This window comes from Microcaecilia unicolor, chromosome 9 (assembly GCF_901765095.1).
Source record: "Microcaecilia unicolor chromosome 9, aMicUni1.1, whole genome shotgun sequence".
NCBI lineage: Eukaryota > Metazoa > Chordata > Amphibia > Gymnophiona > Siphonopidae > Microcaecilia > Microcaecilia unicolor.
Genome location: NC_044039.1, coordinates 32,823,905 through 32,840,881, shown reverse-complemented (window position 1 = coordinate 32,840,881; position 16,977 = coordinate 32,823,905). Strand labels below are relative to the sequence as shown.

The 16,977-nt window shown below is 43.2% G+C and overlaps 1 protein-coding gene across 3 annotated transcripts in view; it reads right to left on the bottom strand.

Moving 5' to 3' along the window:
• The window catches only part of LOC115477726 (cystine/glutamate transporter-like), a 100,657-nt gene that overhangs the window by 62,789 nt on the left and 20,891 nt on the right, over positions 1-16,977 (bottom strand). For 2 of the 3 annotated variants that reach the window (XM_030214781.1, XM_030214780.1), the window contains exons 2-4: positions 6,370-6,594; positions 3,616-3,742; positions 675-790 (exon numbers count right to left, since the gene is read on the bottom strand). In XM_030214781.1, the coding sequence (XP_030070641.1) occupies positions 675-790; positions 3,616-3,742; positions 6,370-6,568 (442 nt within the window). In that variant the 5' untranslated portion in view covers positions 6,569-6,594. The remainder of the gene's footprint in view (positions 1-674; positions 791-3,615; positions 3,743-6,369; positions 6,595-16,977) is intronic. The other variant, XM_030214782.1, reaches the window with a different exon arrangement.

The window sequence follows — 16,977 nt, the reverse complement described above, 5'->3', positions numbered from 1 at the left end:
TCCCCCCCCCCCTCCCCCAACCCTCCTCAAAAATTGGAAGTGCTCTGGTTCAGCAGATGGAAAACTTTATGATCAGTCACTCCCGTCATGCCGAGAGCTAAAATTCTTTCTTAAAAAAAAAAGAAAGAGGAAGGAGTTCATCACTAGAGATTACTCTAGACCAGGGGTGTCCAACCTTGGCCTTCGCCCGGTCGGGTTTCAGGATTTCCCCAATGAATATGCATGAGATCTATTTGCTTACTATGGAGGCAGTGCATACCAATAGAATATTCATTGGGGAAATTCTGAAAACCCAACCAGATTGTAGCCCTCGAGGCCCGAGGTTGGACAACCCTGTTCTAGACTTTTGTCCATCCTACAACCCTCACATTTCTTTTCTGGTAAGAAAGACCTTTTTCTTCCTACACAGAATATTGTGACTTCTTTGCCCCTATCTCAAGAAAAATGATCTTCAACTTCTTCAGGTCTGCATCCTAAGTTGCTTTTATATATGACAATGCTATGTTTCATGGTCTCTAGTCTACCTCTTTTGTCACATGTCTTTTTGTCCTCTTCCTCTTTTTGAATTTTTGTTTTACCAATCCTTGTAAACTGCTTTGTTGCCTCCAGAAAAAAATGGCACATCAAATGAATAAATTCAACACTACTGATTTTTATACAGTCAATATACTTACAAAGTCCAAACAGGGAAGCAAATTTCACAGCTAAATTGGGGGCTGTGCAAGGGATGAAGAAAGGTTCCAAAATGTAGCGTCCAAATGCCAAAGAAAGGACGGCATAATTAGCTGGTCTAGGAGTAGAGACAAAGAAGCAACATGGATTTAAATACATGCAGGCTAGCTAACAAAATCTGTAGCATAACTACTTGGAGAACTGCATTGTATAGATGTAACTCTAAAGATATGCCTTATATGTCAGACATGCAGACTCTAAAGGAATAGAACAGTCTTAGATAATTGCAGCTCTCTGAAGACAATCATCTGAAATTGTTTGACTGCCATAAATGTAGGAAGCTTTAAAAAAACCATGCTAATATAGAAATAAACAAGAGGGGAAAGCACGCTGTGCATTGCTCATGGAATTCTTCCCAATCCCTCGGTACATGTGTGCACAAGTGTGTGTAAATTGGTGCCAAGCTGAGGACACTTAAGTATAATTATCTACAATCCTGTTTGAACTGTAGTGCAATATTTTCTAGGAATGGGCAGTCATTTCAAACGAATGTCAATCCCAATGAGTGTGCACACTTTCCTTAAAGAGTGCACGCTCTCTCTACCGATGGTTTCTGCATGAGTAATGGTTCAGGCATGCACACACCATCGGGAAAGAGTGTGCATCTTGTGCAGACAGTGTGCACTATTTATGGAAAGACCAGAACAAAAGCAAGGAGAAGCAAAAGCTTCACGGGTAAGTGCAGCAACAAAAGGAGTGAGGTCCAATAAAAGGAATAGTCCAAGACGTAAAAGTCACATCTATTAATAATTATACTACCATAACACGGGACTCGACAGAGCTGTGTTTCAGCACAAAGGCCTGTATCAGGGGTCCATCAGAACTATTGATGTTCTCAGTCTGATATACAATAATCAGGAATAAAGATCAAACGTTTCTTCAAAATGAGAGGCGTGTCTGTGTGCCCATCTAGGGCCCCCTTTTACTAAGCGGCGGTAAGCCCAACGCGGACTTACCGCTTGCTAAACAGGAAGTACCGCCAGGCTAGCGCAGCAGCCCAGCAGTACTTCCCACCCCTAGCACGCTGTCACATCCGGCACTCCAAAAATAAATTTATATTTGTAGCCCTGGAGTGTACCCAGCGGTAATCGGGCAGTGCCGCACACTGCCCAGTTACCACTGGGTTAGCGCGGGAGCCCTTATCACCACCTCAATGGGTGGCGGTAAGAGCTCCCCCCTCGAAATGGCCGCACGGGAAATGCTTTACTTTCCGCATGGCCATTTCTTGCAGGAGAGAGAGAGACTTTTTGTTTACTCCCTGTGGTAAAAGGGGGCCTCGGCACAGGTGAAAAACACATGCCAACACCAGCACAGGCCCCCTTTGGCCGCAGCTTGGTAAAAGGGGCCCCCCTAGTGTCTGTGTCTCTCACACAGCATAACAAAGTCGTTATGCTGTTTGTTGTTTTTCTGTTTGTCTGCTGTTTTAGAGGCTTCATTATCACAAGTGAAAGAGCTTGTGTCATTTGTCTTTGAACAAGATTTAAATGCTGTAATGAAGACGGTTTTTCAAAATTCCCAGATGTTAGTCTGTGGACAAAAAAATCTGGATTTATCAGGATGTCACTAAAACTTCACAAGATAGAAGAAAAGAGTTTCTAGCCATGCGAGAGAAAGTAAAGAGACAGCGAGCATTCTTTTTTATTGATGTATCCATGTAAATGCTTAATCAAATATTTGGAGATTAAATATATCTTTTATAGTCCTAAACAGTTTAGAATTCTTTTTTTTTTTTTTTTTACCTTAGGGTGTTGGCATTTTGGTTTAAAATGCAGTATTATATCGTGTTACGTTTATTCCTTATTCCTAGTTTTCTGTAAAATCTCCATTATATTCTACTACTATTTATCATTTCTATAGCGCAGTCCACTTCCACTTTTTCCATTTTCATTGACCGTTTTTGTGGTCTAATGAAAAGTTTGATGTAATCTTTATTGTTTTTGCTTGAAGATTATACCTTCTCTGCTTTTTTCTGTAAGAAGAGTTCTACTTGTGAATTGTATATAAATTAGTAAATTTTAAAATGAAAACAAAACCTCCACTGAACCCTGGAAAACTCACTGGAACTTATTACCCATAGGATGACGATGTTGGTCACCTTTGTCTTGGAACCAGACCGGAATGCTGTTTTAAGACTTTCCCTAAGACATCTAGATAAACTGTTTATGGGCTCAAAAGTTAGAGTGTTTCCTGATCTCTCTAAGCCGACGCAGACGAGACGCAGGGCTTTTTTAGCCCTGCGCCCCAGAGTTGAGGCCATGGGAGCAAATTTTGTATTGTGTTTTCCTTGTATTTGTAGTACAGTATTTGAGGGTAAACAATATCAATTCATGGACTCTAAACAGCTTATTGATTTTTTAGATACAAGAATGGAAGTGAATGTTGTATGCCTTCCCTGAATAGCAGGCTGGAGGTTGACTAAAAGGTTTTTTTCCCTCTATATTTCCTTTTTGTTTTCTAATTCTTGGAATCATATTTCTTCACTTGGTGGACGAAGACTGTGATTTTTTATTCTTTTGATTTATTATTGATTCTATGTAAAATTAATGTGGATTTCACTGTCTCAGTGTGTTTGAGATTATGTATAAATTTTGAATAAAGGTTAAAAAAAAAAAAACCTCCACTGAACTCCTTAACTCAACTCTGCACTGCTGGCATGCTCCAGAGTTATTCTGCAGCTGGATCACCCATTGACCTGCACCTGCATCCTGAAGGAAAAGAAATTTGCTTCACTGCCAGGTTGTGTTAGTGGGTATGTAGTAGGTGCGCCATTAGGGCCTGGGGACTTAGAAACCCTGACACCAGAGTGCACGTCCCTTTTTTAGATACTATCCAGCAGGAGGCAGGGTATAACTGTTTTGCTCCTTACAAGTGAATGAGTCTTACCCAACAGCAATGAACTCTGCCCAGAGGTACAGAAAGGCTGGCAGAGGTCCAAGAGTTTCTAGTAGGTAAATGTAATGTCCCCCAGATTTTGTAATGCTTGTTCCAAGCTCTGCATAGCACAGGGCACCTGATGTTTAAGAATAAAAAGTAGACATGAGGTTGCAATACTTAAGTATGACCTGGACATAAATTATCCTAAGTGGGTTATCATTAGGTCTATGCCATTCGATTGCTATTGAGATCTTAGTGGTTAACAGAGAAAAAAATGGAGGTAGATAAGACTATAAAGTCTATTTAGTCTGCTCATCTACCTTCCCTTCTTCTCCCTTAGAGATCCAATGTACTTATCTCAAGTTTTCTCAAATTCATATACATGCTTCATCTCCACCACCTTCACTGGGAGGCTGTTTCACAAATTCACCAAAATCATTCTCCTAATGTTTTTAGTCCTCAGAGTTCTGAGGAGTGAATTAAATGTATGCAAATATCTCTCTTCATATTAAACCACTGAGGACTGGCCTCAGAACTCAGCTTACAGCACTGCTAGCTTCTGTGCAAGGGATTTATTTATTTATTTATTCATGCCATTTATACAGCACATTAGCCCGAAATAGACCCAAGTTCAATGTGGCATACAAATAAACAATAAAGTGAATAAAACATAATAACGTACAGAATATAACACAAATTACAATGAGTTATATCAAACAGTGACTGAGTTATAGTACAGCAGTAGACAATCTACTTTTCAAAAGCTTCTAGGTTTGGCTGAGTTTGAGTCCAAGTGTACTTATCAAAAGAGTGGATATCCCTCAACAACTTTGGCTGGCTTCTGAGATACATGTGAACGTCTTTGCATGACATATGCTTAAAGTTGAGCTGAACAAACAAAATTTGTTTGACAGATTCAACCAGCAGGGAAACAGAGGAGATCAGCAATGCTTTTCTCTCTCTTTAGCACCCCCATATATCCAGACTGACTAGGCCAGAGATGGTTTCTCTCATTTTGTGGGTAGGTATGTTGGTCATAGGCATGTGAAAGAAAAAGATGATATTTTCCTGTAAATTAAAAAAACAGGAGGACATATCTGAAGAAGTCCAAAAGGAGGATATGTCCTCTTAAAAGAGGATGTATAGTAACCCTAAGTAAGATCAGCAGCCAGGAAATGCCGGCCCACAATTTAAAAATATTTTGCACTGCTTTAAGGGCTAGGTTTACTCACGAGGGGCATTTTCGAAAGGGACGGCCAAGTTTTGATAAGGACGTCCTTGCAAAACGTCCCCATCCAGGGGCGGGGAAACCCGTATTTTCGAAACAAGATGGATGTCCATCTTTCATTTCGATAATACGGTCGGGGACGCCCAAATCCTGAAATTTGGTAGTCCTTAGAGATGGTCGTCCCTAGACTTGGTCGTTTCTGATTTTCTGCGATAATTGAAACCAAGGACATCCATCTCAGAAACGACCAAATGCAAGCCATTTGGTCGTAGGAGGAGCCAACATTTGTAGTGCACTGGTCCCCCTGACATGTCAGGAAACCAACCGGGCACCCTAGGGGGCACTGCAGTGGACTTCATAAATTGCTCCCAGGAACATAGCTCCCTTACCTTCTGTGCTGAGCCCTCCAACCCCCCCCTAAAACCCACTACCCACAACTGTACACCACTACCATAGCCCTTACAGGTGAAGGGGGGCACCTAGGTGTGGGTACAGTGGGTTTGTGGTGGGTTTTGGAGGGCTCGCTGTTTCCTCCACAAACGTTAACAGGTAGGGGGGATGGGCCTGGGTCCGCCTGCCTGAAGTGCACTGCAGCCACTAAAACTGCTCCAGGGACCTGCATACTGCTGTGATGGACCTGAGTATGACATTTGAGGCTGGCATAGAGGCTGGCACAAAATATTTTTAAAGATGTTTTTTCAGGGTGGGAGGGGGTTAGTGACCACTGGGGGAGTAAGGGGAGGTCATCCCTGATTCTCTCTGGTGGTCATCTGGTCATTTTGGGCACCTTTTTGTGATTTGGTCGTAAGAAAAACACGACCAGGTAAAGTCATCCAAGTGTTCATCAGGGACATCCTTGTTTCTTTTGATTATGGGTCGAGGACACCCTAGTGTTAGGCATGCCCAAGTCTCGCCTTCTATACGCCTCCGATATGCCCCCTTGAACTTTTGCCGTCCCTGCAACGGAAAGCAGTTGGGGACATCCAAAATCAGCTTTCGATTATACTGATTTGGATGACCCTGTGAGAAGGACACCCATCTTCCGATTTATGTTGAAATATGGGCGTCTTTCTCTTTCAAAAATGAGCCTATAAGTGGCACTAAGGGCGTGTTAGTGTTTTTAATGCACATAAATGGTTTATGCGTGTTAAACGCTAATGTGACCATAGAAATGTATAGGTGAGTTAGCGTTTAACGTGCCTTAAATTTACAGGCACATTAAAAACGCTAGCGCACCTTAGTAAACATACCCCTAAGTGTGCTACACGCTGAGATTTCCCTCTTGTGTCTCTGGCACCTTGAACTGTAAAAACAAATTTGCTGCAGTTCAAAAATGTGACCTGGCAGCTGCTTGTTGTCCTCTTAAAACCAATACTCGTACTGTCCAGGTAAGAATCCTTCAGGACAAAGAGGAGGTGGAAGGGAAATTCAAAGGTTTTCAGCACAGAACCAGCTCCGGTTATAAACTGATCTAGCTACTTAACAGTGATCTTTTCGAGGTCATTTAATTTTACACCAGAAAAAGAGAAACTCACCTAACATGGAGAGAATTCCACAAGCAAGCCAGATGATAAGAGACAGACCTATACTGCCAGTGTTCTCCAGCACTCCTTTCGGAGAGATGAAAATACCACTACCCACGATGGTACCGATGATCATGGAGATGCATCTCAGCAATGTAATTTTCCTCCTGAGGAAAACGGAATCCCCTTTATTCTCTAGATTGGGTGCCATTGTCTTCTGCTGGTTCAGGTCCTAGTCTGCAATATATTAAGATTTCTGCAATGTATTAAGATTTCAGCTATCTCCTTTCTCCGTGAAACGATGAACTAGCTCGTACTTGGGTGAGAGAGGAACAACTGTGCCTAAAATAACAAATGAAACAGTATTTATTCTTTCTTTAACAAACAGGTACACAGTAATTAATCAAAAGGGAAAGGAGAAATCCGGGAGGGGGGGTATATCTCTGTTCCAAACAGGACGTGTCTCTGCTTGCTTGTGTCAGACTCAAAGATTTTACATTTGCATTGAAACTTTTCCCCCAGTTCCTGACTACAATGTCCTCTGGAGATTCTACAAGGTATTATATTACATTACATAACATTTATATCCCACATTAGCTGCAAATTTCAATGTGGCTCACAAATCTAAAAACATTAGGTGTCCTAGGAGAATTCCCCTCTCAATGATCTTTCATGTCCCTAGGGCCCCCTGACATTTTCACCATTAAACTAAAAAATCATGTTATCACGACCCATCCCAAAACAAGCCTGTAAAAAAACAAGTATAGACATTACACTTTTAAATATATAAGTACATAAGTATTGCCATACTGGGAAAGACCAAAGGTCCATCAAGCCCAGCATCCTGTTTTCAACAGTGGCCAATCCAGGTCACAAATACCTGGCAAGATCCCAAAAAAGTACAAAACATTTTATACTGCTTATCCCATAAATAGTGGATTTTCCCCAAGTCCATTTAATATGGTTTATGGACTTTTCCTTTAGGAAGCCATCCAAACCTTTTTTAAACTCCGCTAAGCTACCCACATTTACCACATTCTCTGGCAACGAATTCCAGAGTTTAATTACACGTTGAGTGAAGAAAACTTTTCTACAATTCGTTTTAAATTTACTACATTGTAGCTTCATCGCATGCCCCCTAGTTCTAGTATTTTTGGAACGCGTAAACAGACGCTTCACATCTACCCGTTCAACTCCACTCATTATTTTATAGACCTCTATCATATCTCCCCTCACTGAAGAGCTCTAGCCGCTTTAGCCTTTCCTCATAGGGAAGTCGTCCCATCCCCTTTATCATTTTGGTCGCCCTTCTCTGCACCTTTTCTAATTCCACTATATCTTTTTTTAGATGCGGCGACCAGAATTGAACACAATATTCGAGGTGCGGTCGCACCATGGAGCGATACAAAGGCATTATAACATCTTCATTTTTGTTTTCCATTTTTTTCCTAATAATACCTAACATTCTATTTGCTTTCTTAGCAGCAGCAGCTCACTGAGCAGAAGGTTTCAACGTATCATCAACAATGACACCTAGATCTCTTTCTTGGTCTGTGACTCCTAACGTGGAACCTTGCATGACGTAGCTATAATTCGGGTTCCTCTTTCCCACATGCATCACTTTGCCCTTCCTCACATTAAACGTCATCTGCCATTTAGACGCCCAGTCTCATAAGGTCCTCTTGTAATTTTTCATAATCCTCCCGTGATATAACGACTTTGAATAACTTTGTGTCATCAGCAAATTTAATTACCTCACTAGTTACTCCCATCTCTAGGTCATTTATAAATATGTTAAAAAGCAGTGATCCCAGCACAGTCCCCTGGGGAACCCCACTAACTACTCTTCTCCATTGAGAATACTGACCATTTAACCCTATTCTCTGTTTTCTATCTTTTAGCCAGTTTTTAATCCACAATAGAACACTACCTCCTATCCCATGACTCTCCAATTTCCTCAGGAGTCTTTCATGAGGTACTTTGTCAAACGCCTTCTGAAAATCCAGATACGCAATATCAACCAGCTCACCTTTATCCACATGTTTGTTCACCCCTTCAAAGAAATGTAGTAGATTGGTGAGGCAAGATTTCCCTTCATTAAATCCATGTTGACTTTCTCTCATTAATCCATGCTTTTGAATATGCTCTGTAATTTTGTTCTTAATAATAGTCTCTACCATTTGTCCCAGCACCAACATCAGACTCACCAGTCTATAATTTCCAGGATCTCCTCTGGAACCTTTTTTAAAAATTGGTGTTATATTGGCCACCCTCCAATCTTCCGGTACCATGCTTGATTTTAAGGATAAATTACATATTACTAACAATAGCTCCGCAAGCTCATTTTTCAGTTCTATCAGTACTCTGGGATGAATACCATCCGGTCCAGGAGATTTGCTACTCTTCAGTTTGTAGAACTGCCCCATTACATCCTCCAGGTTCACAGAGAATTTATTAAGTTTCTCTGACTCGTCAGCTTTGAATATCATTTCCAGCACCGGTATCCCACCCAAATCTTCCTCGGTGAAGACGGAAGCAAAGAATTCTTTTAATCTCTCCGCTACAGCTTTGTCTTCACCGATCGCCCCTTTTACTCCTCGGTCATCTAGCAGTCCAACCGATTCTTTTGCCGGCTTCCTGCTTTTAATATACCTAAAAAAAATTTGACTATATGTTTTTGTCTCCAACGCAATCTTTTTTCGAAGTCCCTCTTAGCCTTCCTTATCAGCGCTTTGCATTTGACTTGACATTCCTGATGCTGTTTCTTATTATTTTCAGTCGGTTCCTTCTTCCATTTTCTGAAGGATTTTCTTTTAGCTCTAATAGCTTCCTTCACCTCACTTTTTAACCACGCTGGCTGTTTGGTCTTCTGTCCTCCTTTTTTAATACGTGGAATATATTTCACTTGGGCTTCCAGGATGGTGTTTTTGAACAGCATCCACGCCTGATGTAAATTTTTGACCCTCGCAGCTGCTCCTCTAAGTTTTTTTTTCACCGTTCTTCTCATTTTATCATAGTCTCCTTTTTTAAAGTTAAACGCTAACATATTTGATTTCCTATGTATACTTACTTCAAAGCTAATATCAAATCCAATCATATTATAATCACTGTTTCAAGCGGCCCCAGCACCATTACCTCCCACACCAGATCATGCGCTCCACTAAGGACTAGGTCTAGAATTTTTCCTTCTCTTGTCGGCTCCTGTACCAGCTGCTCCATAAAGCTGTCCTTGATTTCATGAAGGAATTTTACCTCCCTAGCGTGCCCCGATGTTACATTTACCCGGTCAATATCGGGGTAAATGAAATCACCCATTATTATCATGTTGCCCAGTTTGTTTGCATCCCTAATTTCCTTTAACATTTCTGCATCTGTCTGTTCATCCTGACCAGGCGGACGGTAGTACACTCCTATCACTATCCTTTTCCCCTTTACACATGGAATTTCAATCCACAGTGATTCTAAGAAGTGTTTTGTTTCCTGCAGAATTTTCAATATATTTGATTCAAGACTCTCCTTAATATACAATGCTACCCCTCCACCAATTCGATCCACCCTATCACTACTCAAGTATGACAGTGTCCCACTGGTTATCCTCCTTCCACCAGGTCTCAGAGATGCCTATTATATCAAATTTTTCATTTATTGCAATATATTCTAACTCTCCCATCTTATTTCTTAGACTCCTGGCATTCGCATATGGACATTTCAAACTATGTTTGTTGTTCCTATTTACATCATGCTTAGTACTTGACAGTATTAATTTGCAATCTTTTCTCTGATTTTTATTTTTATTTAAGGACACCTGATCTACTATGGTCTCTTTTGCAACCTCACTATCAGGATCATAGGAGCCAACTTTTCAAAATGATTGGGGGTGCTGAAACATTTTTTTTTTTTACAGGTGGTGCATTCCCCCCTCCCCCTCTCCCTCTCCTCCTCCCCATCCCCCCTCACCCTCCCTGTCCTCCTCTCCCTCCGTGTTCCAGGCCCTCCCTCCCTCCCTCCGAGTTCCAGGGCCCCCCTCTCTCCCTCTGAATTCCAGGCCTCCTGCCTCTGAGTTCCAGGCCCCCTCCCTCCGAGTTCCAGGCCCCTCTCCCTCCCTCCCTCCCTCCCAGGCTCCTCTCCCTCCCTCTGAGTTCCAGGCCCCCCTCCCTCCGAGTTCCGAATTTTAAAAGTCATCTTACCTCGGGGTCATGGCAGCAGCAGTGAAAGGTGTGCAGGCTCGGCGCTTCAGCCTTCCCTTCTCTCTCAGCTCTGGTCCCGCCTTCATTTCCTGTTTCTGCAAGGGTGGGACCAGAGCTGAGAGAGAGAAGGGAAGGCTGAAGTGCCGAGCCTGTGCGCCTTTCACTGCTGCTGCTGAGACCCCGAGGTAAGATGACTGTTAAAATTCTGGGCAGCACGCAGGAAGGCGAGGGCGGGCACCGGGCAGGTCGAGCTGGTGAAGGGAACTTCCGGTTCCGGTAGGTGAAATATTGAGGGTGCTCGAGCACCCACAGCACCCACGGAGTCGGTGCCTATGATCAGGATACCCTAGCTTCCCTGTTTTGGTGATATCTTTCAAAGCTACCTTATCCCGATCCATGCACTTTTCAGCTGCTGTCGGCCTTCCCCCTGTTTCTAGTTTAAAAGCTGCTCTATCTCCTTTTTAAATGCCGATGCCAACAGCCTGGTCCCACTCTGGTTAAGGTGGAGCCCATCCTTTCAGAATAGGATCCCCCTTCCCCAGAATGTTGCCCAGTTCCTAACAAATCTAAAACCCTCCTCCCTGCACCATCGTCTCATCCACTCATTGAGACTCTTAAGTTCTGCCCGTCTCTTAGGCCCTGCGTGTGGAATGGGTAGAATTTCAGAAAATGCTACCCTAGAGGATCTGGATTTGAGCTTTCTACCTAAGAGCCTAAATTTGGCTTCCAGAACCTCTCTCCCACATTTTCCTATGTCATTGGTACCCACATGTACCAAGACAGCCGACTCCTCCCCAGCACTATCTAAAATCATATCCTGTATGTACATGTGTACTGAGGACAATTGGAAAGACCATTGTTCCTGTCCTTCCTCTGTCCTTTCATTAAGGGGCTCACCGATAAACTTAAGAAAATAAGAATAGACATACAGGGTCAGACCAATGGTAGACTCCAAGAAGCACACACATCACCAGCGGAGGTAGTCTAAGGAAGGAGGAGCCGCCAAAGTGAGGGCACATCCAGTTTTATTGAAGAAAGACCCAACAGTCAAGTTTTGGATATAGCCTGCATCAGGGGTCATCAAATTCCTGAATCTTGAAAAACAGCAATGATGTCCTTGATTCCCAAGTGCCAGTCCACTGATACAAGCTTTACACTGACTCCTCATACGGGCCCAGATGTTTAAAATATGTACCATGATATATTGAATCCTCTTTAGCACTGCCCCAGAATATATGAGCAACTTAATTTTGCTCCCTCCTAAAAATGCAAACATAAATGCACAAAACTACCTAACCCTTCTCCTCCCAAACTGTCAGAAACTTGTATACAAATCAGTACACGCTACAGGGTTCTCATGCATGGGCTCTAGATGGTGGAACTCACTTCCAAACAACCTAAGACAAGCGTCAAACTATCAAGAATTTCGTAAACATCTCAAGGCATTTCTCTTCAGAAACTTCCTCCCCGAAGCCAAGTCTGCATAACCTAAACTAAGAATCTTCCTCACTACACACTCGAAGCACACCACATCCTCTATATAAGACACACAACTCCATTGAATATGTTATGTCATTAAGCTTTTGTTAGCCACATTGAGCCAACTTGTTTTGGATAATTGTGGAATATAAATGCTGTTATAAATAAATGGTATAATTATAATAGGGGTCGTCTTGCTTAGGTGTGGATAAAACCAATGTGTGCCGTGCAACCTTCTATTCAAACAGTATGCGTTGGTTTTATTCACACCGAAGCAAGACAACCTCCATTATAATTATATCATCATTGCTGTTTTTCATGGTTCTGGAATTTGATGACCCCTGATGCAGGCTGTAGCTGAAACTTGACAGTTGGGTCTTTCTTCTTCAATAAAATTGGGTGTGCGCTCACTTTGGTGGCTTCTTCTTCCTTAGACTACCTCCATTGATGTTGTGGGTCTCGTGGCTGCCGGGTTTTTTCTTCTGTTTTCTTCTGAGACTCCATGTAGTTCCTTGGAGTGATCCTTGACCCACAACTTTCCTTCACCAGCCACACTTCCTCAGTTGTGAGGTACTGTTTTCTTTCAATGCATCTCATCCGTTCCCTATGTCACTACATAGATCAGGGATGTTCAACCCAGTCATCGGGGCACACCCAACCAGTTAGGGTTTTCAGGCTATCCCAAAACCCTGACTGGCTGGGTGTGCCCCGAGAACTGGGTTGAAATCCCCTGACATAGATAATACTACATGTGCCATTCTCCTTTATTCTCTTGTGGCATCGTGCCTCAATTATTGTAACACTAGTAAAAGAGGCCCGTTTCAGAGCAAATGAAACTGGGGCTAGCAAGGTTTTCGTCGCCACCCCCCTCCCTCCCTGGCCAACCCCTTCGTTGTTCTGCCATTGCTCCGCCCCCATCAAGACGTTTGACGCGAGGGCGGGGCCCGGAGCGATTTCCACCCCGCCTCCCTGCCTCCCTCCCTGCCAACCCCTTTCGTTGTTCTGCAATTGCTCCGCCCTCGAGGGCGGGGCCCGGAGCGATTTTGGTGGCTTCACCACCACGAACCTTCGAACCTTTTTGAAGGAAGTCAGGGCTTGGCTTCACTGACGTCAGTGTCCTCAGAACGTTGAGGGTGAGTTTTATTATAGTAGAATATCTAATCAGATCTCCCTGCCTCATTCCCTTAAAGATTACAGATGGTATAGAACAGCTCCATAAGAATCCTCTCATGTGCCCATCACTATGGCTGGTCACTCCTTTCTTGGCTTAACACCACTGGCTCCCTGTCTCCTTCCACATTCAACATAAGACTTTGACCTCAGCACACAAAGTGCTACATTCGGGAACTCCCTCTTATCTTTCTGCTCTCATCTTTCCTTACATTCCCCCCTCCCCATGCTCTTCATTCTGCTTCTGTCAGTCATCTCCTATCTATTGCTCTCGACTTGAATCTACTCACAATTCAGCTTTCTTCTGTCACTCCCCTTTTTGGGGGGAATTAGTGGGGTTGAGAGTGACACTGAGGCAGATACAAAATAGTTTGTTGGTTATCTGTGGCTGAATGCCTGCAGTCTCCTCCACCATGCACATAGAACACAGATAAAGGTCTCTGATGACTGGGTTAAAACCTTCTTGACAGTCTCTGGTGATGCACCAGCTATCCACATCTGGAAACATAACAATGGAGGCTGGCAAGGATTTATATAAAAATAGCTGTTTATTGGGGATTCCCAGGCAAGCAAAATGAATAAAATCAGAGCAATAAAAATAAAAAGACACACAATCCAAAAGAATAGAATAAAATAATGACAATAGATTTGAAATTTCTCCTCAGTCTCCTTCACTGTATGCTATCACTCCTGGTCTTTTCATCTCTCCTCTCCTGTCTTCTTTTGGTCAGGCTCTACACCCTGCTTGGTCTCCCTGCATTCAACATGTGCCTTTTAGTTGATAGGGACCTCCAGCAGCCCTATTCCTCACTCCTCGTCAGTCTCTCAATATACTCAACATTCAGAACATGGGATAGACCTTGACCACTCCTTCTCTTTCCGATTCCTTTCTATGTAGTCACTCCACACATTGGAATGTCTCTCTCTTCCCTAATGGGATCTTGATTCTTCTCTCAGTTTGCATTATTCATTACCCCTGAAGCAGCATGAGTTAAGGCAGGCATGGAGCCCTGAAATATACAGCCACACAGTGGGTTTAAATGTGAAGCAAAACAATTTATGAATGTGCAGGGGAAAGGGGTGATCCGCTCCTTTTATAGGTGATGAGAAAACAACACAAAAAAAAATGTCCATTTTTGCTCTAAAGAATTCTTTCCTGTGGTCTGAGTTGCAACATTACAGTTTCAGCAGGTTCCAAGATAAACTTGGCCTACCTGAATGGAGCTTCTGTAGCTTACATATACACAGTGGGATAGCCATGGGGGACCTTGGGGGCCTGGCCTCCCCCCAAATTTGGGTTTGCGCATTAGTGCCGGGAAAGCAGGGCAGGCAGTGTGGTGCCAAGTATCACCACAGGAAAGCTTCTACTGGCGGGGCTTGGGGACCCAAGCTAGCCAGGTATGTAGGGTTGCAGCAAGAGCAGAGAGTGGCAGGGAGGCAGGGCAAAATGTACCTCCCACCAAAAAAAAAAAAAAGGATCAGGTTATGCCTCTGTGGAGGCATATGCTGAAGAGCTTCTCTTCTCTCCCCTGGGTCTTCCTGACTAAGCTGAGCTGAGGGTTTTTACCTTGCTTTGACCACACCCTCCCTGTGCTGCTCCTGTTCAGTCATTTCCTCTTTGCTCTCTAGCCTGGCTTTTAAGGTGGCCTCTGTGACTGTGAGGCAGTACTGTTAAGGGCAGCAGTAATTTTCTATAGACTCCCTTACAACCATTCTGAATTAAAGCAAACAGGATGCACCCAGGACTTAGTTCCTACCTCCTCCCACACCAGGTCACCTATATAGACTCAATCCTCCTTGGCCCACTCCTTTCCCACTTCCTAGGATGCAGAACACTAACAGCGTCATTCTCCTTATCTTCTGTGGGATCCTCCCTTATGATTCCCTCCTTACTCCTGCACCCCTGGGATTAAGCTGAAGGTTTAAACCCTTGACTCTTACTTTTCTCTTGTATGGAAACAGGCCCCACTCCTGGCCTTTCCCTTCTCCTCTTCATTGGTCGCTGAGGTAAAAGACTAAGGGCCCCTTTTACAAAGCGGCGGTAAGCTAAACAGGAAGTACCGCTAGGCTACCGCACACGATGCCAGCACAGGCCCCCTTTTGCAGCAACTTGGTAAAAGGGGCCCATCCTTCTACTTCTTTTGACTTCCTTTAGGGAAGGAAGGCAGGCACTGTGTCGTATTCAGGGTAAAATTTACTGCCAGAAAGTTGTTGGTTTTTTTTAATAACTCATACAAATGAATTACATTATCTGTAAAATCTGTAAAAATAACTTCATGTCTATACAAAATTTGAAGAGTAGGGGTGGGCATTTAGTGCTCTACTAATTAAAGTTTTAAAATTTTTAACTAGGATTAAATTTTTTAATCTTGATCGACTCCCATTTATTATCCAGCATTGCTTTCTCTCTCCTGCCTATCCTATTTCAGCTTGGTATAATGTAGCAGAGGGAAGGCATCGGCGTCAGTTGCAGGTAGCATGTGGGAATCACTTCTGTAGACCCTATGAAGAAGCACAAAGGGGGTCCCTCACAAGTCTCACAAGAAAATCAAGCAGCACCAGCAGGGGTGAGAGCGAAGAAAGTTCCAAATGACCAAGGCAAAGAAGCAATAAAAGCATCAAAAATTTTATTAGCCAGAAATTGAAATGAAAAGAGTGCATCGGTGGAGCAAAGGATACTAGGCAGTCTTTTCATCTTCATGATTAATAGTGAGATATTACTCACTGTAGAATTTTGTTCTGAGCAGATTCTGCAACTCCAGTGACCCCTAATGCAGGCGCTTGGTCGCCAAAACATGGCCTGTGTCGCCAGAACTGGAGCCAGGTTGAAGGCGCAGGGGGAGCAAAAGCAGCGTGAGAGCGGACTTCCGCCAGCGCATGTTTTAAATGCAACACGTTGAGTAAAAAATAGGCACCAGCGGAAGTTCGCTTGGGGGAGCGGCTGCTCCCCTGGTGCCCCCCCCCTTAGCTACACGCCACTACGTGTCGCATCTTCTCAATAAAGAACTCTTCATTGTCCTTTTTCTGGAGGTCAACGTGTGCTTCTTTTTATATTGACCTTTTGGTGTAGTCTTTTACCCTCTTTTGATTGACAGCAAAACTAGGCTTTTCCACCCCTCTGCTTGACCCAAGTAATATCGCTCTCACCAATTTATATTTAATGCAATCAATTGATACACCTCTACTCAAGCAAAGATGCTGAAGAGTGGCCTAGTGGTTAGAGCACTGGTCTTGCAATCCAGAGGTGGCCGGTTCAAATCCCACTGCTGCTCCTTGTGATCTTGGGCAAGTCACTTAACCCTCCATTGCCTTAGGTACAAACTTAGATTGTGAGCCCTCCTGGGACAGAGAAATATCCAGAATACCTGAATGTATCTCATCTTGAGCTACTACTGAAAAAGGTGTGAGCAAAATCTAAATAAATAAAATCAAAGGGAAAGAAATTACATTTAACCCCCCCCCCCCCTGTTTACTAAGCCATGCTACCAGCTGCTGTCTGCTAATGCCAACACAGTCCATTCAATTTAATGGGCTGCCGGCATTGCCGCATGGCTTAGTAAATGTTTAGAACAAAAAGAAGGAGGAAAGTAGACAGACACAGGAAAATGGGGAAGGGTAAGTGAAAAATATAATCTGGAAGGGCTAAGTAAAGGGAATTAAGGGTTCATTCATTTGCAAGTTTGAACAAACAAGTTTTGACTAGTTTTTTAATTTCTGAAATGAAAGTTCAGTTCAAAGTTCAAGGGGAAGAGAGTTCCATAAGTGCAGACGAAAAAGTAAAAAG